Below are 25,058 nucleotides of genomic sequence, written 5' to 3' on the forward strand. Positions count from 1 at the left end.
ACATGGCGGAGAAGTCGGTCAAGTCGACGGTCAGCAATTGGCCAAAGGCAATTCTCTTTGGAGATTCTTTGACACAGGTAATGAGGTAAAATTGTTTGCGTGTGAGGCACTGATATATAACTAATTCTAACTTAGTACGTTTTAATGAATTCAGTATCGCTTCCTAACAAGAGCACTGCCGGTACCAGTATTTGTAAACGATGGAAAAGTGGTAAAATCACTGGTAGGAAATAATTTTAAGAGAACTATTTGAACATAGAAACAGCACACAATATAAACTGAGAGGAGCATCGGAACAGCTAGCATAAGATATAAGGTTCTTGCTAAATTAAAAAGACAACAGCACAACAACAATTATTGCTTCCATTTTTGCTACTTTTGACTATAATGTGCAGGAAGGGAGTTAATTCGGTGTTAAAGTTTTGGGTTAAGGCCCTTATCAGAGTTTACAACAAGAACTTTATGCATTACTTTTAGAAGTGTGTTATTTGATTTTCACCAATTTAAGGAAATTATTGATATCATATGGCAATCCCATGCCAGAATAGAATAATAAAGAAATTTATAAAGGTTCAAGGTATACTCGTTTCTCATGATCTCACAGTATTGACTATTTCCATTCTAAATAAATCATTTTTGCCCCTTCTGCCAATTGGTTAAAATGGTAGTGATTTGGAAATGATTAATCTTCACAAGTTACAGGGTCTATCATAATGGTTTTTTTAAAATTAACATCAAAATAATGAATCAACAGACAATATTTCACAAAGATTCGCCTTCTCTTTAGAATCCAGATTCAGAGTCCACTGAAAACTAATAGTGAAAACTGAATCACAACCATATTGGCTGAATAATGTCATAAAGTTGATGATGGTTTACAATTCTGCAAGCCAAGTCACATGATTGACCTTGGTTACTTGACTTTTTTAAGGAAAAATATGGTAGACAAAAAGAGTCATTATATAGAAACCTCAGTCTCTTCCTGGATTGTTGCCACCATTTTATGAAATCATCTTTGTAATTCATATTAATTACTACACTAAAAACAAATAAATAGTGAATAAATAATAGGCAGTTAAATTTTATAATTAAGAAAGAGGAAGAAAAGAGCTGAAACAAATTGGAAGAGCAGTGTTGTCATAAATTGATCATACCTTGACAAAGTACAGAATCAGTTCATTTAACAGAATGTCTGTACAAGTTGGACAAGTAAAACCATCAGTCATATAATGAAATGAAGAGGATACAGTTTTGCAAACAAAATCGTTTTATAAATGAAAAACAAAATTTTAAAATAAAACCATCTGTAGAAAAATGACAAAAACACAGTTCGCATGAGAACAGAAGTCTGGAAGAATTGAAATTTGTCAATCCGGAAAGGTAAGGTAAAATGTGGCAGATTTGTTACACCTTTCAGAAATTTGAGTATTGAGGAGAGAGCATGTTTTCAGGTGCCCACATGATGGTGATTTTGGTTTGTCATTAGTGACAATGTGTTCATTTCTTACTGTTTGGGCCCCCATACATCAATTACTTTATTTGTTGCAAGAATATAAGGATCTTGTTTTATGTGGTGGTAGGCACAGTATGCTCTGGAGGTTATTTATTGAATAATTGGCATCATGTACAATATTTGCTGAATACATGACTGGAGTTAAATGATAAATAAACAAGTAAGGCAGCTTTCATTAGGAGATGAATTAATGTTCTTTCTTTGCAATTCAGTTTTTGTTTATTATGCTATCCTTCATCATGTGAGTTATGCAAGGTGTTACTTTAAATAAATTTTTCCACATTTAGGAGTTTGCTAGAGTTGATCTTCATTAATGACGATACATTTAATGTATTTTAAAAAAGTAAATAATAAAATTGACATGTAGCTAAATACAGTTGTGTATCTTAGTCAGTACAGTCTTAATGATTGTTAATTTTTAACAAGAACTAATTCACAATTAATTTACTTTTAAAAGGCACAAGTTTTACCCATACCAGATGCTTATGGCATTAATATAAGAATAGACACTTTAAACTTATCACAAAAGTGATTTGACAGCACATGCATATTTAATTGGTTTCTTGTCAAAAATGTGTCATTGAACATATCAGTAATTAAATATAACTTTTGATGGAATACTTTTGTCAAACTGGTTAAATTTTCATTTTACTTTCAGTTTAGTTTCAGTGCAGATGGCTGTTGGGGAGCAAAGGTGACAGATTACTTACAAAGGTACAGTAACATATTCTTGTCATTGCTAAAAATAATAATAATAAAGATGACTTTGTATAGCGCATAATCTTTAGAAGCACTAAGCGCTTTACAACATTAGATGGGACCCCGAGTGGCCGAGTGGTCTAAAGCGCTCTCCATTACGGATCACTGCCATCTCACCTCTGTCTGCATGGGTTCGAGTCTCGGATTCGGCCAATGTGGATATGTGAGAAAGCTTGCCAGTAGCTTCTCGAGGGTCGGTGGTTCTTTCTGGGGATTTCCCGGGTTCTTCCTCCACCATTAATACTGGCCGCCATGTATAGCCTATCGTGTGCTGAAAAATGGCGTTAAACCCTACAACAACAACAACAACAACAACATTAGACAACACCTCTAACACAAAAAAGACATATAATGATATTACAAAAAACAAAAACCATGAAATTAGAAAACATAAAAACATGTCGAAAATATTTAAGGTAGGAAACATTATTAGGTCTTTAAGTTTCTTCTTGCAGTCGAAATAGGTGAGTTTTAAGAGCACTCTTTAATGGGATCACTGTGTCTTTGTATCTAAGTTCAGTTGGCAATTCGTTGCACATTGGTGGGGCCCTGGTATGCAAAAGAACGTTGTCCACATGACTTAGTTTTCTTAGTGGGAATAATGAGTATACAATTGTCAGAAGAGGAGCGTAGGTATCTTGCTGGTGTGTATACGTGGGTGAGGTTGGATAGGTATGTTGGACTGGAGTCTGTTAGTGAAATGTAGCACAGAGAACAAATTTTGTCTTTGATTCTGGATCGAAAGGATGGCCAGTATAGGGTACAGAGCAGCGGGGAGGTGTGCTCTGATCATGGTACTCTAAGGATGATCAGAGCAGCCATGTTTTGAAGTTTCTGGAGTAGATATTGAGATGAACCAGACAGAATTGAGTTACAATAGTCCAGTCTTGAAAGTACTAATGAACACACAAGTGTTTTAGTGGCATCAACTATGAACAGTTCATTTGTTCCAAATGACTTAAGCTTCTGCTTTTAAACAAATAATCCTTCAACTTTTAACCATCATTAGCAAATACAATTTTCATTTGCATCAGTTGTGTTTCATTCTTTAGAGAATCACAGATATAGACTGGATAAAATCTCTAATTTTTTGGTAGTGTAGGCACATGCTGATTAGATAAAATGTATTGCAACTACATCAGCTGAGTGTTAGTGTTCATCCTTCCATTGATATACCGTATATACTTCACTTTTAAGTTAACTGCAAACAACGCAAATCCATATATGCTTTTGCACAATTTGCAGACAAATTCAGTTCTATGTTGCTTGTTATACTGATAACTACTAACAAACTGGGGGGCCAGAGTGGCCGAGTGGTCTAAAGCGCTCTCCGTTACGGATCACTGCCATATCACCTCTGTCTGTGTGGGTTCAAGTCTAGGATTCGGCCAATGTGGGTATGTGAGAAAGCTTGCCAGTAGCTTCTCATGGGTTGGTGGTTCTTCCCGTGGTTTTCCCGGGTTCTTCCTCCACCATTAATACTGCATAGCCTATCATGTGCTGAAAAATGGCGTTAAACCCCACAACAACAACAACAACTAACAAATTGCACAGACCCAGATCTGCCAGCTCATCATGTGGGTCTGTGTAGTTTGAAGATGGACTTGGTTTATAGTGAGTAAATACAGTAATAGTTTGTTAATGATTATATTTGTTTGCTAATTCTTTATTTAGGCAAAGACCACATGTTGTCCAGATGGCAGCACTGTAAATCTGACATACATAAAACACAGAGTAAGCCCAGATTGATATTATATAGGTTTTCTATATTCTTATGCTACTAGCAGTCGGGGGGACCCGAGTGGTCTAAAGCGCTCTTCGTTACGGATCACTGCCATCTCATCTCTGTCTGCATGGGTTCAAGTCTTGGATTCAGCCAATGTGGGTATGTGAGAAAGCTTGCTAGTAGTTTCTCGAGGGTCGGCGGTTCTTTCCGGGGTTTTCCCGGGTTCTTCCTCCACCATTAATACTGGCCGCCATGTATAGCCTATCGTGTGCTGAAAAATGGCGTTAAACCCCACAACAACAACAACTAGCAGTCAGCTTCTGCTTGTGTAGATTTTTCAATGAATAGCTTTTACCAAGTGTTACCGTAGTTACTTGCTTTAGAGTTAGAGTGCAATCAACAAAGATCCTGATCTGCTGTAGCATACTGTTCATGTTGGTCAGGGTCTGTGTTGTTTGTTCTACTGATTACTCCTCTCAAACTGCACGGACCCAGATCTGCCGGTGCATTATGCGAAAAGCAATGTTGTCTCATGACTGCAAATTTTTCTTTTTTTAACAAATTTTGCGATTGATGTGCAGATGATAATCAATAATAACGATCAACAGTATTACTACACACCATCAAGCATATCAAGGAATCATTTACTTGTCTGGCCAGTCATACCAAAAAAGAAAAGAACATGCAATTTATATTTTAAATAACAAGCAGGTTGGCTTTATATGGATATGTCCACATAGGCAGGTTTTATTGTATCATTTAATTATTTCTCTTAATTTTATATTTGGAGTATTACTATTGGGGCTGCTAGTGTGATGTACAGTTAGTAATTAAAATCAATCATGGTGGCTTCCTGATACAGGCAAGGTGCAGAAGCTAAGTTGGTATGGCATCAGATTCATAATCCGAGGATTATAGGTTTGATACCTACTACAGTCAGCCTAAGTAGAATGCCTTGGTGGGTCCTTGGAAAGGCAATTAGCTTCCATTTCTTTGGAATGGATTTATGAACAATTTTTTCAAAGTGCCATTAAAAACCAACCAACCAATCAACTTGATATAGAGCTCTGTTAAAGATTAACATTAATTTGATTCCTGCTTTAAGCCAGAGAATTTTCTCAATTAGTGTTAATTAGTGTTAATCACATTAATTTCCTATAAATAAATCAACGCCTGGCATCACTAATAATTACATGTATCACTGAGCCATCATTTTCATTTCAGGCAATTTTACACAGTCATGTCTCCTATATCAAAGACACTTGACTTGGGCAACCTTTCCCATCCAATCCTTTTATTTGGCAGATTATGATTGTGTAAGATTAATGGCCTGTCTAGATCACTCATTTACATAATGGTACATTTCTGTGGAGAAGCCCTTCCATGTTAAAAAAAAACATACTCATCTGTAATAAGCCATGAAGAATTTATCACTGTCTTTCTTTGGTCAGCAGAGTTATGCTAAAGACGGGGTTTTTTTCAGAATAGCAAATTACGATGTACATTTTTGAAATTTTGCTGTTGAGCTCATATGGAATGATAAGAATGGGCCATAATTTTACATGAGTTTCAAACAAATCATTATATGGCTGCAGTACTGACCTCTTCTATCTGATAATATGATTCTAATGAAGTATTAAATCTAACCAAATTAAATCTTTTAGCTTTGTTTGTTGCATGTTCTGAAAGATGAAATAAATTTCAGGAGCAAACAAAGTTGTCTAAATTACCTTAAAAATAATTTATCTTAAAAAAAAGAGTATTAAAAATATATTCAAGACAGTTTTGTTGGCTGTTGAAATTTACTTGAGCATTGCATTTTGACATAATCTAAAGAGATCAAGCATCAGCAAAGGTGAAAGAAAGCACAAGATCATTAGTACTAAGAAATGTACACAACAATATAAAAGAAAGAATATGTTCTGTGTTTTTGTTAGTCCAATATCTAATGCTTTGTAATCGTGTTTTTTTTTTTTTGCATGAATAAAGTGAAGATAAAAACCCATAACTTCACATTTTGTCCACATATAATCTTAGGAGTAAAACAGTTTTCAAAAAGTATATTTGCTTGTAAGATACCTGGGTAGTCACACTGAAAAATATGATTGCTCAGCAAAGATATCTGGTTCCAATTTAAAATATTTATGCTAATTGCAGTTAAAACAGTAATCAATTATTCAAACATTTTATAATGGGATTTATTGCAGATTTTGTGAAATTGAAGGCCAAAGTTCCTGTTTTCCATTTCCATTGTATGTAGATAACCCATTTTATTGATTTTTCATACTGGCAAACATACTTATTTCAAATCCATAAAGTGTCTTGTCCAGCATGCCTCTCATATGAAGTTGGTTGCCCATTTGTAATTTTGAGTTGTCCTGGGCAACCAGGTAATGGATTTTTCTACCCACGAACATATTGATTTATTTTAAAGAAATTTCTCATGAAAGTTCAGGTACTGGACAGTTGTTAATTTAATTATGACTGTGTTGAGACAAAGCTTCGTGTATTCTTGGATGTGTATTATTATATTAACAATTGACCCTTGATGTGTTGTAATTTTGCATTATTGGAAATCAATTACCCTCACTTTCACCTGGCTGTAATTTAATATTAGCTTAGCAGATCCAACTAGTGTAATCAATTCTTCTGTATATCATCCTTTGTCATGAGAACTTCATTGTGAGTCTTTCAAACCAATTGATTTAATTTGTAATTATTAGGTTAATCTGGTTGCCCTCATAATTACTGATTAGAAAAATAAAATTGATGATGTAAATGAATCTCAGTAAATCATTTCTGTCAGTGGCAGAAGCCAATGTAAACTATTGCTAACAGAAGGAATAGAAAGAAAGATATCCTAAAGAAGTTATAAACTTAAGATCTCTCCAGTGGAGCATTGTATATTGACTTGTAAAGATTCAGACCTCAATCCACAATATCCGTAGTTAAGAAATAATTAAATTTTTCATCAGAATTGTGCTTATTTTTAACTTGCCATTTCCTTTAAAATGTCATGAAAATAACAAAACCATTGCCTACACTCAGTTAACATGTGTAGTATTTTTCTGTCATTTAACTGTACACTCAGTAAAACAGAATTTTTCTGCTTATTTGTTTGTGTACCTATTTTTCTAAAGCTGCAGTATGTTTAGTTGTAAAAATATCACCAGTGATTGAAACAAGATTCCTAAGTTTATTGTGAAAATTTCATAAGTATTGGATGACAGAATTGAGTTATACAGTAAATTCATTCTCTCTCCCCCAACACTGTGTATGCTTGTTTATAAGTTGAATCCATATGCAAACAACATGCCCTATTTTTTATTTGATCAGACAAGCTTTTCTCTGGCTATATGATTAGACAGCGATTCACAGCTAGCTGGTGACCAAATTGGTTGATGGTCACTTGCTCTTGTAACTTTGTTTCTAATCGCTGACCATCAGTTTACAGTATAATTTTATTTAACTGACATATTTGTCTATCACATTTACATTCATAATACTTACCAACTGTGTAGACCCAGAATATAAATACCAGCTGATCAGTTATGTTACTATTTTGAAATCACAAATAGAACAGGGTGGCCAAGTGGTCTAAAGCGCTGACCGTTCCAGATCACTGCCATCTCACCTCTGTTTGCATGGGTTTAAGTCCAAGGCTCAGCTAGCGTGGGTACATGGGAAAGCCTGCCAGTAGCTTCTCATGGGTCGGTGGTTCTTCCATGGGTTTTCCAGGGTTCTTCCTCCACCAGTTATACTGGCCGCCATGTATAGCCTATCTTGTGCTGAAAAATTGCGTTAAACCCTAGAACAACAGCAACAAATAGAACAAAGAGTGTTACTTTGTTCCAGATTTGCCAGCACTTTATGCTACAGCAGATCGGGATTAAGATTCTTGGATGTTTGTATAGCAAGTATGGTATATAGGGTAAGCTGGTTGATTTGACTTAATTGCACGCACAGTTGGAAACGGATTTATGAGACAAGACAGTTTAATTATGTGCTTGTCCATGTTTTATACTGCTAAATTATGGTACTTGCATATAAGTCAAGTCCAGGTGCAAGCAACACAGATCCTGATCTGCCATCACATAATGCATCAGCAGATCAGGGTCTGTGTTTTTATTATACTGATTGCTAACAAACTCTATTTAACTGCAGAGACCCAGATTTGCTCATGCATTATGTGCTGGCAGATTTAGGTCTGTGCAGTTTGCAGTTGGACTTGATTGATCATAAGCAATTATATACAGTATTTATATATTTATGTATGTATCGTCTTGTATGTCCAGGAAATGTGATGTACTGAATCGAGGATTTTCTGGTTACAACTCCCGCTGGAATAAAATCATTTTGCCAAAGCTAGTTACACAAGCAGATGCAGAGTCCATTGCCTTTGTGACCATTTTCCTGGGAGCCAATGATTCTGTTGATAAGTCTTTGAATCCAAAGCAACATGTACCCCTCGAGGAGTATAAACAGAATCTAATAGACATGGTGGATTATTTACAGGTTTGTCAATTGACTTTTGACAGATTTCAGTTTCTCCTATTACACTAATTTTCAGCATTTACCAGTCTAAATTAAATCTTTCGATCCATTTTTAGGAATACACTTAAAATGTGGACCATAGAGTTTTGAACAGTCAAATAATTACCATAGGCCTGTATTCAAAAGAAATATTGTGTCTCTTTTATTATTGCTGTCAATGTCTTACTTCTATAAAAAAATTTCCTTCTTTTCAAGACTAATTCAGTAACTTTGGAAAACATAATCCATAACTAATAATGTATATAAAACCAATATATTTATTATAAATTTCAAAGAGTTTTCATTTTTTACAATGTTGGTTTCTGTGAAAGGCTCTAGAATTTTTAGACATCAGGAATTTTTTGTGCCTATTTACTGTATGTGAAATGTTGCTCTGTTTCAGTCAATTGGTATAAAAAGGAATAGGGTGATCCTGATAACTCCCCCTGCCTGTGACGAGGAAGCTTGGGCCCTTGACTGCAAACTGAAAGGTTAATGTACAAGAATAAATATTTGACTTGAATTACCTCCATTTTATTTTACACATTGTAAGTTAAAGACATCCAAAGGCAGAACAGTCTCATTTTGGAAGGCACATTTGACAAATACTTATGAAGAAAAGAATAAAAAACATTTTAAGTAGATGTTTGCATTTGCTGTAAAGTGAGATTAAATTCATGCATCTTGTGTGCACTTATGATTTGACTTACAAATTTGAAACTAGGATTTTGTGTTTGTTAAATATATTTATGACATAGTTGGTACACTTAATATATAGTATGTGCAGTTTCATATTTTGTTATGTCTTGTATAAATATCAGTTGATGGGATTCTGATTGGTATGAAAATAAGCCCATGAAATTCATGTGCAATACAGCAAAACCTGTTATGAGAGACCACCCCTTCTGCCAATAAAAAAAAACAGTCTCTCATAACAGGTTTGTACAAAAAGACCAGTTTCCAAAATCAAAATTTTAAACCATTTTAAGAAAAATAACCACAATCATTGTGCATATATACCATTCTATTTATTGACAGTTCTTGCTCAGATATTGTATGCATTCATCAGAAAACAAAATTACATAACTATAAAGATATACTTCTGTCATTAAACATTAATCACATTTATATTTGAAGATCACATGTACATGTATTAGGGCGGCCCCGAGTGGCCGAGTGGTCTAGAACGCTCTCCGTTACGGATCACTGCCATCTCACCTCTGTCTGCGTGGGTTCCAGTCTAGGATTCGACCAATGTGGGTATGTGAGAAAGCTTGCCAGTAGCTTCTCATGGGTCGGTGGTTCTTCCCGGGGTTTTCCCGGGTTCTTCCTCCACCATTAATACTGGCCGCCATACATAGCCTATCATGTGCTGAAAAATGGCGTTAAACCCTACAACAACAACAACAACAACAACATGTATTAAGACATGAAATCATTTCTGATTTACTCCTTTTCCTTTATGCCACCCTAGATTTGTTTCACCAACGTTTAAATCACTATTTTGCATGTGGTCTGCTCTTTTTCACTTCTTTCAATTATTTTCTCTTGTGTAAACTATTGTCACTTTTTAGTTGGAGGTTCTTCCATTGTTATTAAGGTTTTACATTTTGACATTAGTAGTGCTCAGTTTAATATTGACCGTAATGACCATTTGACCAGGCCTTGGTAAAATATGAAATCTCTATACATTTACATTGTATTATCTGACAATGAATGAAATTAAAAGAAACAATTATCTCATCTAGAAACAGAATCATTTATTCCGAGACAAAAATCAACAGCTTAATTCACAGAAGGGATAATGGGATTAACTCTATAAACAAAGTTTGTAATTGGTTGCACCAACTTGAATAGTCCTAGAATATCAGATGTATCACATGTTATGTATGTTTTGGCCCTACATCTTACTGCCAGAATAATGGCCCTGTTTAGTGTATTCTGATGTTGACAGACATCGAAACGATGGTGTCCATATTTTCAAGAATATCTCCCAGACTTGCCAGCACATGTTGAAGCATTTCCACAAATTAAAGTCATGTTGATTTAGGCAGACTTTACTTACTCTGATGTCTTTCTTTTGAATAAATTGAAATTCTCACACAAGCAAATGGATGTGTTTTCAAGTTCCATTCACCTACATTTCAGTTGGTTGGAATGTGATGGAAGCGGTGAATGACAAAATTGGTTAAAAGGATGAAAAATATATTGAACAAATAGAAGCTATCTAAACATTATCTTCAATATTATTATATTTTATTCGTTTTGTTAAAGAAACATTATACAACCTAATCCAATTTTGGCATTCCTGGGTTTCACTGCATTCCAACCAGTTGAATGAAACATGAAAATACTTCCGTTTGATACTGTCAGATTTTGATTCCATTAGGATAAAGACAGCAAAGTATTATCAGTTAGATTTAAAAAATTTGGAAGAGTGTCGATATGGGCTGCTAAGTGTATGAGATATTCCAGAAAATGTTGCCTGTCAATTCTCTTATCAGTCAGCTTGTGAACATGCTACACAAGGTTGTTATTTAGGCAGTAAGATGTAGCAACAAAACAAAAATATCATGTAATATGTCTTATGTTGTAGGACTACAACTTGAATAGACAACAGCTTCATGTGTAGATGCAATTACTGTAACATTGGGGAAGAAAAGCAACAAACATCACAAGCCTTTAACCCTATCAATCAAATCCTGGAAACAATTCCCACTTGCTGGTTTGAGAGACAGACCTCATTTACCCCCAGGCAATACATATTAACTTAAGACAATCAATGTAAGCAACTAGTTGAACTTCAGCACAATGATAATTCATGACGTGTACAGTAGTCTTTTCCTATGCCCAGGCTTTTTGCCTTCGTATCATAACATAAAAACTATTTAGATTTCCATTACAACCATGTTTACAATTGACTGGGGATGAAAAGACAAATTGATATTTGCAACTGTTATTGAACTCAAGGTTGATCTAAAATCCAAAGCCTTAACCCTTGGGTCCTAACCTGTAATCTTTTGAAATTCTTATCTTATAAACACACTTACCTTGCAAGCCAATAAACAAAATATACAAGCTACTGACTCACTATTTATCACCACGTTGGAGATATCTTTTTTTATAACTACTTTCTTTTCCAATAAAGTAAATGTATTTGCTTTAATGTACAAGTCGAACCTATATTCCATATTTATTGCTGTTTCAATTTTTTCTTCTGCTTCTGCTTCTTCTCCCTCACACCCCCAATTGGGATAAGCAGATCTTAAAATGTGTAAAGACTGTAGAATCAAAAATTGTCAGTGATTAATCCAATATAACCTGTTGCTACTTGATATTCTTGGTTACCAATAGAGTATCATATACATAGTATACTTTACAATAAATGCAACGACCGCTCTGGTGACCTAGTGGTTAGAGCATCCCCCTTGGATGCAGGAAGTCAAGGTTCGAACCCCAGCCGAGTCATAGCAAAGACTTACAAAAATGGTACTAACAGCTGCCTCGCTTGGTGCTCAACATTAAGAGGTTATTGTTAGGACTGGTTGGCCTGGTGTCAGGATAACTTGACTGGGTGGGACATCATGCTACATGTCTGCAGCATGATGCCCCAGTGCTAGACATTACTATAAACTGCCACACTGCAGACATCATAGTGATATGACTTAAAATTGTTAAAGGTACATTAAGATTTCAAATCACACACACACACTAAATGCAACACATTTTTAGGAGACACTTTTGATGAAATAAAATTGCTTAAGTAGCAATTATAATAGGTTTGAACCCTGGCCAAGTCATACCAAAGACTTAAAATACTTGTGTAATTTTGGGTGATGTTGTTGTTGTTGTGGGGTTTAACGCCATTTTCAGCACACGATAGGCTATACATGGCGGCCAGTATTAATGGTGGAGGAAGAACCTGGGAAAACCGCAGAAAGAACCACCAACCCACGAGAAGCTACTGGCAAGCTTTATCACATACCCACATTGGCTGAATCTGAGACTCGAACCGGCACAGACAGAGGTGATATGGCAGTGATCCGTAACGGAGGGCACTTTAGACCACTCGGCCACTCGGGGCCCCATAATTTTGGGTGAAGTATCTCTTATAAAACAATACTGTAAACTTGGCCAGGACACACACAGATACACACACACAAAGACACACACATAAGTAAACTCCTGATCATTGGAATATTTTATAGATATTACACTGTGAAGTTTGTATAGTAACCCACCACACCTCAATGATGCTGACAGTCTGCAAAAAAAATATGTTAATGTAAAAACCATCTCTTCAGTTTCATATGAAAACAGTAATTAATATGGAAAAAAATATGCACAATTTGAGTTATCATATGTTCAAGTCAAGCTAGTAAAAAGTCACTATCCTAAAATTATTGTAAAATTTCAGAACAGCTATGTACTGAATGATGTAGTAATGCATGTGTTAATCACATTTGCACAGAATGGAGAAGCAAAATTCTTGCAAATCAATGGTTTTTGTCTTAAAAATATATAATGAAAAGAAAATCTATTTTTTTATTATATATATATAAGGAGATATTTTACACATGATTTCAAAAGGTTTTGTATTGTCGGTTGTGGCTTCACCACTCATGACAATACATTGTTTATTTCCTTACCTCTATTACAAAAAGAGTAATTATATATATATATATATATATATATATATATATATATATATATATATATATATATATATATATATATATATATATATATATATAAGGTGCAGAAAATATATAGTTGTTATTACTTGATATGGTTATTTAAGCTAGTTTTTTAATTCTTTATTTAATTCAGTTTTTGAAATTCTTACAACTGAACAGGTTAGATGTAAGATTAATTTGGTGAGACTGTGTATAAATTTGGTTTCAGTTAACTTGCAAGTTAATTAATCTTGTTTTGTTAAAACATTTAATAAACCTAATTAGAAATGCTTACTGGCAAAACAAATGGATCAGTTTCAGATCCAACAATAATTTTGTAACTAGAGTGGCAATTACACAATCCAAAATGTTAAAAGTTAAGACAGATACCAAAAGCACTATGCAAATTTTGAGAAAAAGCTAAGTCTCAGATCTATGCAGATGTTATTTATGTTCTTTTTTGTACATTTTGTTAATATTTAAGTACATGATAAAACTTTCATTAGTGGTATATTACAGTCACACTTTTTCAGTCATTGATTTTTTTTCCTCAAGTATTTTTGTTGTTCCTTATTAGATTTATAATTGGTTGTTTCTGGCTGGTAATAATGAATTAAGGCTCTGACAGATTTTCGAAAGCTTGTGAAAAATAATATTTGAATGTAAACATATTACTGTTACTTAATCATAAAAATGGCATGGTTGAATATAATTCTTTGATGCATAAAATTGGTTTGAATTGTTAAAATGTTAAAAAAATAAATGTACTTTTATGGTTATAAATAGAAAGACCAACACCTCCATCCAAGGTGAATTCTATAGCCAAGAGGTATGCAGAAGTGTGTGTTGAGGCTGCCCAGGTTTGTGGAACAGAATGTGTGGATCTCTACACTTGCATGATGAAGCAAGAGGTATTGTAGTTTAGTTGTGACCATTGTACCTTTATCTAGCTCTTGCTAATGTTTGAGCATGCAATTTTAGCTTAAGCAAAAATCTATAACAGTTATTGTGCTACAGTATTTGTTCTTATTGTATCCAGATGACTAGAACTAGATTCTTTTGGTTTTAAAGTAGATGTTTTATAGATTACTGAGTAACACAAATTTGAAATTAAAGAAAATGTGGAACTACAGAAGTGGTCTCAAACACGTGGCCCATGGGCTGCATGAGGCTTGCCAAGCCATATCCTGTGGCCTGCAAAATGATTGGTGTCACAAGGTGTCATGAGAGATAAGAAAGGTGGTGCGGTCCTTGGGCCATCGAAAATGCCCTCTTATGGCCCTCATGGTGGTTTTGAATTTGAGACCCCTGCGGAGGTTGCAGTTTTTTTAAGACCTTTGATAATATTTTTATGCCATTACATAATTTATCACCAGCCTCAGTATCACAAAATGCACATATACACATGGCATCAAAAGTAATGATGGAATGCTGTACAGTCTTGAGGATGCATTTAGTCCTGTACTTTTGATGGACTGCTGTACAGTCTTGTGAGTGCAATTTGTCCTGTACTTTTGATGGACTACTGTACAGTCTTGTAAGTGCAATAAGTCTCGTATTTTTAATGGACTGCTGTACAGTATTACAGTATTGTGGATGCAGTTAGTTCTGTACTTTTGATGGACTACTCCTGTACAGTCTTGTGAATGCAATAGTCCTGTACTTTTAATGAACTGCTGTAGTCTTGTGAGTGCAATTAGTCCTGTACTTTTGATAGACTACTCCTGTACTTTTGATAGACTGCTGTAGTCTTGTGAATGTAATCAGTTATTGTAATTTTATTGATTACTCTGGTACTTTTGATGGATTCCTGTACAGTCTTGTGAATGTAATTAGTCCTGTACTTTTGATGGGCTTCTGTTCAATCTTGTGAATGCAATTCTGTGCTTTTGATGGTCTGTTGTCCATTGCCCATTGTCTGTCTGTCAGCACAAATTTGTTATTGCTCCTCCTCCTAAACTGCTTGGAGGATTGCTACAAAATATTTCACACACATTCATCCCTGGTCTAGTTGGTCCTAAAAAATGTCAATTCTGCTGCTCAGACATCCCTTATGGCTGCCACAGTGGCCATTTTGAAATTCTTGTTATCTCTATTCCTCCTGAATAGATGATCATATTAACATGGGGTTTTCACTATAAGATTTCTTGTGATGTCTTCAGCATCATGTTTGTCTCTATTTCACCTGAATGGATGATAATTATGACATGGGGGTTTTCACCAAAAAAAACTGCTGATGACATTTAATGGTGCTGAGCTGACATCCAGTATGCGTACCACATTAGAAAATCTTGTTACCACTGAAGAATCTCAGAGATGGTTTCAACTCTTGACAGTTTCAAAGGAAGAAATAGTCTTTTCTTGAATTCCAGGAAATACTTTTTACCCATTGGAGTACCTTTTCCTTTAAAGGACTTTTGTTAATGGGTTGCTGTGAAACTAGGGGCATATCATGGTCACTATCTAAGGGTGTGCTTTTGACAAATCACCGTACTTCCTGTAATTTAAGTTAGACTGGTTGCTTTTTCTGGCTGAGATGTAGTGTTTGAGAGAATGTTATGAACACACAAATATTGCATGTTTTGATGGGTTAATAGCAGTGTTTCCCTTTACCCTCATTTGTGCTTCAGAAACCTCCAAATTTTTAATTTGACCCCCAGTTTTCATACCAAAGTTCATTTTTTACTCAGTGTGTCCCCCAGTTTTGACACCAAGGAGATTTTTTACTCTTGCACCCCTAGGGGATACACTGGTTAATAGATAGGTAATTTATGAGAGAATTTATAATTAAGCAAAATGTTGAAGGTAGTGTGGTGCACCCAAATCTTACTGCACTAAAATTAGCATATTTGCAATAAGAAAAGGGCTTTAGTTTTAAGTAAAGTAACCAATTTCAAATGCTGCAATTTTCAGGACTGGAAGTCATGCTTAAATGATGGCCTTCACCTTGCTACCAGAGGATCCTTACTTCTGTTTGATCTTCTGCAGCCAATACTGGACAAACTGACGAGCGAACTCCCAATGATTTATAACCTTTGGTCAGAAGTGGACAATGAAAACCCAAATGCCACTTTGGACAAGTGGTAGCTGAAATTGGTATTACAGTCCATTTAATGCATGGAGAAATTGTTATATTTTCTTACCTGTCCAAATGGGTCTTGCTTCAGTTAACAATATGACTGTACATGAATTCTGTGGAAGATTTGATTTAAGACGAATAATTAAAGGAAGATGACTTACAAAACTTGAAGATACAGGCATTGAAGACTGTGATCTAAGATTTTAAATATATTTTTCTTGAAACCTTAAGTTTATAATTGATATCAATTGATTTTTATGTAAAGCATTTGTTTAATCAGGGATTGTCCTATTTTTGCAGTTGAAGGGACAAAAGTCTAATCTAGGACATGCATTTGAGAGATCCATGCTAATTTTAAAACAATTATAAGATTATGCATCATTATTTCTTTGTTACACTACTCCTTTATTTAGAAACTTCCCTCAATTTTTTTGTACTGAAAGGGGGGGTGGTGGAAAATTTATTCGCTAAATCTTCTGTTCTCAAGTAGACCCCAGAGTAAATTATAATCTGTACATAATTACAAATGCTACATGAGTGTTACTAACAAATTAGCATTGTCCAAAACTGAATTAGAAACTGTTTGTTGACACAAGGATTTTAAAATATTGTGGATTCATTAATTCTGCAGGGATCCTCTTTTAAGGTTTACATGAAAGTCATTTTTGTTGACATGTAAATTGATTGAAATGTTTTTGATGGGTAAGTGACATTAGTCTTCTTTACATTTTTGTTGGGGTTTTAAAATTTGTGTATGGAACTAAAATGAAAGCCACAAAAATCGGTGCTCACTATTGAAAATTAAATAACAGTAACATAAAAAGTCTTTTGGTATTTTTTCCACAAATATTGGCACAATGGTTTTGGGGATATTAACTGAGACTCTCTAATAATACCATAAGGTTTGGTATTATTGAACATTAGCATTATTGAGTATGTTCTGACAGAATATTCAGGTACACACCATTCACTGAGGTTATGGTCAATTTAAATTCCTCATACAAACGTTTTGCTTAACCTACCATTCTTTTGTGTAATCATTGAAAGTTGGTGAGCAAAGTATGTTGTGATTTCATTACAGTTTGAAGTTATGGGCACATTTTCAACATTCTTCATTAGATTTAAACCTTTGTTATAAACAATTTTAAAAAATGCAAGCTTTTCTCAAAATATTTAATTGAAGCCATAACATAATTTTTTAAACAAATATTTTCAAGATGGCCACTAAACTTTAGAATATTATTCAAATTTATATTCATTTCATCTTTACATTTATCATAAAAACAATTTAGTTTCGTATGGAAATTTTTAGTAACCAAGATTCTCTCTTCTTTAACAAAATTTCATGCAAGTTTACTAACAAACTTTCTATTTCTAAATTGCAAATTAATATCCATATTTTCAAAGGTTGACCCAATGTTTTGCTAATATTGAAAGGTTTAGAGCATTTTTCGAGTAACATGAAGTAGGGCCTAATTAATTAAACATTAATTAATCTAACACAACACTATGCCCCCAAAACATGTATTATATGTATGTATAATAAATGCCATCACAGCTTTGATATTTTTAATATACCATAGGCATTCACTTAAAAAATTAAGCCATATCATCAGGCTTACTGCTTACCGTATTGAATTTAGCCAAGGCTTTAATGCATTTTGCCAGAAGACAATAAATCTATAAAAAAAAATTTAAAAATTTCTTTACTTAAGTCTGCTTTCAAGCCTGATTGTCACCAGGTAGTCCCTAACATTGAAATATTGTTCACATTCCAGACAAAATGGAAGCTGTAGATGTAAGCAATTAGTATTCTCTTGGTCCTTTTCCATTTCCTAGAATGGTCCATTGTTAGTGACAACCATGTCATCTACATCCAATATTTGCAGTGTCTGGTTTGAATACATCAATTTAAAAAAAAATTAAAAAATATAAAGGTACATTGTGACCCTGATATAGCACGCTCTGTTATAACACAAATTCAGATATAACACGGTCATGGTATGGCTCCCGAAATTTTATACACATGTATTTTTCTCATACACAAAAAAAATTCTTTCTTAAAAGTACGAAAAAAATTTACAAAGTTTATTATCATTTTGGGGAAGAGATTGTGTATGAATAATACAAGACGATCGTGGCATGGCTCCTGAAATTTTATATGTATTTTTCTTGTACATGAAATAGTAGTTTTTCTTCTTAAAAGTATGAAATATAATGTGTAAAAAGTTTATTTTGGGATTGCATAGGGCTTTGCTAATGTTGCAAACTTGGATTTTTATCCTTATTGGTGACAGAATATACCATCTGGCGATTTTTTTATTGGCGACATTGTTCGCTGTTTAAACTTGTATATACAGCCTTTGGTTTGGAGTCGAGAAAATGCTGAGGCCTTATGAAAGGAAGCCGCAAACTTGATATAAAATGCACTGAAATTTATCTATAGTTATATAAACAAATTCTATGTCCATATTGACAAACCATCTAAACAGTGCATTGTTATATCATAATCTGCTTATCTTGACATCTAGCATGAGTACTGTACATTTTGAGATATCCTTTTTTTGTTTTTGACATTTCTGGTAATGGAGGTCAACCAGACAAGGCATTATCTCGTAATCTATCTTTCGTCGGATTTTTGACCGCTTGCTAGCAATTAATATATTTACATAGGCTGACATATGTATGTGGATGGTAAGTAATATTCCTCTTCTTTTCCCTCAGAATTAAATCCCTCAGAACATTTCATTTTCTGTAATCATCCATGTCATCAGCCCAGAACACCTGCGTCTCTATCGTCCATTGACCCTTTGTTAAATTTCTGACGCGTGCGTGGAAAGCAGCATCACATCGCTACCAAAAATGTAAAACAAAAAAAACATCTTATTGTTTTTGTTTATTCAATAGGCAGGAAGGAACAGTAACTAGAATATACCAAACAATGGCCAATCCCTTTTAAATAGTTTGCTGAGATTTCAAAGGAAACAGATTACCTTTGAAGCACTAATTGTTATGAAAACGTACTCGACAAATGGAGAAAAAAAATCAGTCTCAATCATGTAGTACATTTATTTGATGTTACCACCACAATAAGAAATGGGCATTTGTTTGGTTTTCCAAAGCTGTCCTTTAATGGTGACTTCAATAACGCATGCACCCTTCATGAAAGAAAACAGAATACAGTTTTCAATAAAAACAAAGAACTTTTCTTCAAAGGAAGTCAGTACCAAACTTGAATAAAAGTAATGGAATCTGATGGATTTTTGCATTTTCTAATGTGACTGGAACATGTTAACTGTGCCGTGAAAGTTTCTTTTTGCAGGGAAAAAGTTTATGCTTATGAACGCTACCAATGGCAGCTTAAAATGCAAACTAACTTTTACCGATTTGGGACATACTGAAAAGTAAATGTGCTTCATCATTCATTATCTGATTGTGCTATGTTTTCCACTGAATTCAGACCAATATGACCTGTGACAAAATTATTGAATATTTTAAATTGGTGTGTGTTCATATTTTCGATGGAATCACTTATATTGTGGATTCAATGTACGTGATGAGATTCGCGGGTGAGTACACGGTGTTGATACTCTATTCATGCTATACATTAGACATGTATATATAAACAGTATTCACATATATGTACCAATTCGGTTCGTTCTATAACACGGTCGGGTTCTATGGCTCCCATCTACTGTCTTATAGTGGGGTCACACTATATAATGTTTATAAACATGTATTAAAGGGCTGTAACTCACAAAGTTACAGAAATTTATGGAATTATTTGGAGCTTATTGAAGGCTCTGAGTTACATCACATCTAATATGTGATAAAATAGACTTGCAAATATAATGACTGTGTTACTAAAGAAACTCCTATTTGGTTTGAAATGCAAACAAAATGACATTGTTAGAAACTCCATGGTGCTGATTGGGCTGGAAATTATAAATAGATTAATGAATAAGTCTTGTGCATTTTTTCATATCTGAATGCCTTTAATATTTTTATTGGGGTGGAAGGGTGGGTGAGGTAGATAAATACTGTAGTACTTGCTTGTTTTGAGTGTAAATAAATTAAAGCAAGGAAAAAGCATATTTACTCATGTGAAAATGTACATGAAAAGAAAGGTTGGGGTTACAGTGCTCCCTCTATTTAACACTTCATGGGAGTTTTACAAGTCATTTGCATTACAAGTCAGGTAAACTTACAATGAGGTATGTTCCAACAAGACTCATAATAGAGTATACAAATACACAAATAGGGTATTTAACTCATTTGGCCCCAGAGGTTTTTGTTGTTTTCGCCTGAAATGCACGTAGGAAAGACATTTGGGGGGCTATTTCTGAATACATCGTAATACATCGGCTTTCAATAGATTTTCCATGAGACTAATGCCTAGTTGTATTAGAAACATCATTTTCCATTGGTTATTTTGCTTGCGCATGAGCAGAAGGGTAAAAGTTGGAGTTCTTTTTTTAAAAAAATTTTTAATTTTTTTTTTGCTTAATGGACCTATCATTTTCATATGGAGACCGCTCTTTATTCCAAATGCCCACCTTATCCTAGTTTTTGCAAAGGATCACCTGTCTATGTGCAGTTCAGACCGGTCTGCCTTAGATCGGAGGCCAAAAGGTCTAAAATCCTCACACAAAATCGCATTCCGACCACGAGCATATTTTGGGTGGAAAAAAAAGGGGTCCAAAAAATGAGGTTTTTCCTTCCATATTTTGTAGTGCAACTGGAACTTACAGATTATTTGGTATCATTTTAGAGCTATATCTGTCTGCTTTTTTGTAATACCTCCCACTTTGGTGTATCTTAAATGACTTTGATGCTGCAGAGCTCAGAAATAGGGTACAGCCTCATCACGCCTACAGACGGGATTGGGGCCGAATCAGTTAATAATGTTTAACCGAATTTTAATTGGTTCTGATTAGCCAAGAACTATGATGAAGTGTAATAAATTAAGTATAGAACTAAATGTTATAAATTCAGTGGGATCCCTGACTGTACATCTTAGAGGGGTATTGGTATATTGATGGGCATTAAAATGAGGGATGATTGGATTACAACAAATGTCTTGTGTCATTTCTACTGCAGACAAAAAGGGCAGGGCCTGTGTGTTGAGACCATGATGAAAGCATTGCTGTAAATGTGACCTTTTCCCCAGGGTCAAAAGGTTGTGTGAACATGGCATATTATGATTTGTCTTAGCTTCATAATGATTCATTCACTGCTCCGGTGGCCTAGTGGTTAGAGCATCCGCCTCGGATGTGGGTGGTCGTGGGTTCAATCCTTGGCTGAGTCATACTGAAGACTTACAAAAATGATACTAACAGTTGCCTCACTTGGCGCCCAGCACTAAGAGGTTAGTGTTAGGACTGGTTGGCCTGGTGTCAGGATAATGTGACTGGGTGGGACATCATGCTACATGTCTGCGGCATGATGCCCCAGTGCTAAACATCACTATAAGCTGCCACACTGCAGACATCTGAGTGATATGACTTAATTTTTTTTAAAGCTACATTAAAAATCCAAATCACACACACACACACATAATGATTAATGTCAAGTATGTACACAGCCCATCAACTGGTTTATGAAATATAAGCAAATGTAAAACCTTTAACCAAACAAGATTTCTTTTGATTATGACCTTGACCCCAACTACAGAAGGGGCAAACAATTGTCACAGAATTACCTGTTATTTTAAAATCAAAATGATTCATCTTACATATGAACAGAATGCATCATAAAGCACAAAAAAATCTTTGAACTAAATCCTGAATGCAGTTTTATATGACAGTGACCTTGAACCCATGGTCCCAAGGTGAAAGGGGTGAGTGACCGTGTCACAAAATGAAACAATTAATTCCAAATATGAACAAAATCTATTAGGATGTTAGGAAATAAAAGCAAAATAAAAACTTGAAGCACTTTTTCTATTCACATACATGTAACATAACTAACATCATAAAGAAGAAAAATGGTGCAAGAATGAATAGAGGATAAATGTATAACAGCATGTTATAAATATATAACTATGCTACAAATATATAACAGCATGTTACAAATATATTACAGGGTGTTACAAGTATATAACAGGGTGTTACAAACATATAACCAAATAGGCGGAGTAGGCACCGGCCTAAAGGCCCTGTGACAACAGATCAAAATAATATCGATAAAACATATTAGGACATAATTTGCAAGGGGGTCCCCAAGATTTTTACTGCCTAAGGGCCTCCACAGGGTTTAATCTGGCACTGTATATAACAGGGTGTTATATATATAATTGTTAATATATAATTGTTTTTCAAATATATAATAGGGTGTTACAAAAATATAACAGGGTGTTACAAATACATAACAGCATGGCATAAATATATAACAGGGTGTTACACACTTATGAGGATTTCGGTATATTTAGTAAAAGAGAGAAAAGAAACATGGAGAAAGAAACATAAGAGTACACGTAGAATATGTACTAGATATTCACTTCCTGTTTATCCATATGTTCAGTTTGCATTATTATTATAATGTTATATTGACAAATATTTTTTCAATAATTGCATGATAAACATATATTTTTCGTAAAATATATCCCATTAGCAACTTTTATATGCATTTTATTTTTAAGTTTCATAGTTCCTTTTTACAATCTTCTGTAAAATCTGTATCTTAAGATATTCATTGTTGAATCTACAAGTGTATATACTGTAATCAATTTAAGTCTTGGGACATGAAAAATAATTATTATCTTTCATGTTTCAGGACTTGTATGAACAAAGAATATAATCTTATCATTGTCTCAATACTTAAAGACATGAAAGTTTCAAGACAAAATGAGCAAGATCACAACATCACTAACCAGGCCTTGTTCAGTTACCATGCCATTAAACTGTCATAAGCTACTTTGATTTGTTTTATATTATTATATTTTTGTATGTGCATGTTTTCAGATTTCTTCAGCATGAAATAAAATAAAAGTAATTAAAGACTTAAGAATTAATGAACCACTTAGTGCTTGATGTGACACCGAAAATAAATATGTTCACTGTACAAAATTTAGCAGATTTTGCTTTATTCATCCTTTTTACCATACCTCATTCTTCGGATCACATTTTAGCCTTGTGTCCATTGCTGTTTTATTTACTTTGTTTCATGTGTTCAGAAAGTACCTTATTGCTTTGATATAAACAATCCTACAGTGTGATGTAATCCATATAAAAAGACATGAATGTTCAAGGAATATTTATAAATAAAGTAGGCACAAAGCCATCATATGTTCACATAACTGCCATTTATTCATGAAAGAATTAGCATAATGGCAGTGAAAATATTGATTAAGGAGATAACTAGATCGATTATTAGTTTTATGTTTCAGTTTAACAAAAATCATAAAAATTTCATTCCACTGTTGATTTTGACAAAGTGGTTGTGTTGGCATCTCCTTTTGATCATAACAGATATATATATATATATATATATATATATATATATATATATATATATATATATATATATATATATATATAAAGCAGTAATACATATTTTGTTTCCCTACAGCAATCCAAGGCAGTTAACTATTCAAATCCTAAGAAAATGGCTTGGGTGGAAATGGACTTTTCTCAGAGGCAGTTTTGTTCCTTTGTTCTATAATGTTATCTCAAACCAATTAGCTTTTAAAATCTGAAGTGGATTCATATGCATCACCTGTGTAATTCTCTGATATGTTATCACTTTTTACTACATAATATTAGCATGATTACTGTAGTCAGGTAATCATCTAGTTCCATAAGGTCACTTACATCAAAGCAAAAGTGAGATTACTGTGGACAAGTAATCATGTACTTACATAAGGTTGTTTACATCAAAGCAAAAACATGATTACTATAGTCAAGTAATTATGTACTTACATAAGATTGCTTACATCATAGCAAAAATATGATTACTGTAGTCAAGTAATTATGTACTTACATAAGGTTGTTTACATCAAAGCAAATACATGATTACTGTAGTCAGGTAATTGTGTACTTACATAAGGTTGTTTACATCAAAGCAAAAACATGATTACTGTAGTCAAGTAATTATGTACTTACATAAGGTTGCTTACATCAAAGCAAAAACATGATTACTGTAGTCAAGTAATTATGTACTTACATACGGTCTCTTACATCATGGCAAAAACATGATTACTGTAGTCAAGTAATCATGTACTTACATAAGGTCACTTCATAGCAAAAGCATAATTACTGCAGTCAAGTAATAATGTAATTACATTGGGTCACTCACATCAAAGCAAACTACCGCATTATTATTTTTGCCAATACAGTATTTTCAAAGTAATTTTTTTAGACTTCTTTATTATATTTTTGAGTCATTAATTAAACTGAGTGAAGTGGTGCTTATTATTTGAAACCACATTCAGCACAAGGTAGAATCTTTGATATAAATCCATGATACCATTATTAAACAAGGTTACATAACTATACAAGAAATGTTTGAGGTATCTCAGCACTTGTGGTACATGAGAAAATGATGGTGATTTTATGTCCTAACTTATATATACCTTGTGAAAATAAATTGTTAAAAGTAATCAAGGGTTGAACTATACCTTGCATTCATTATGGAATACAGTTTTGCTATGAATAAAATTTAATATCTCACATACAGTAACTAGCCTTTTTTGTTAATATATCCAAAATATTCATGAGAGATTACATTGTAATCACATGCTCTACCCAAAACTTTTTTCTGATCCAAATATTT

At 34.0% G+C, this 25,058-nt stretch overlaps 1 protein-coding gene across 1 annotated transcript; it reads left to right on the forward strand.

Annotated features, from left to right (window-relative positions):
* LOC149791570 (isoamyl acetate-hydrolyzing esterase 1 homolog) lies at nucleotides 1–24,955 on the forward strand. Its single transcript, XM_089970115.1, has 6 exons — nucleotides 1–77; nucleotides 2,172–2,227; nucleotides 8,294–8,513; nucleotides 8,935–9,022; nucleotides 13,994–14,118; nucleotides 16,121–24,955. The coding sequence occupies exons 1-6, from the start codon at nucleotides 3–5 to the stop codon at nucleotides 16,292–16,294; spliced, it is 738 nt and encodes a 245-aa protein (XP_089826241.1). The 5' UTR covers nucleotides 1–2; the 3' UTR covers nucleotides 16,295–24,955.
* Nucleotides 24,956–25,058: the final 103 nt, after the last annotated feature.

Source organism: Sinohyriopsis cumingii, chromosome 9, assembly GCF_028554795.1.
Source record: "Sinohyriopsis cumingii isolate HCF-2022 chromosome 9, ASM2855479v2, whole genome shotgun sequence".
Lineage (NCBI taxonomy): Eukaryota > Metazoa > Mollusca > Bivalvia > Unionida > Unionidae > Sinohyriopsis > Sinohyriopsis cumingii.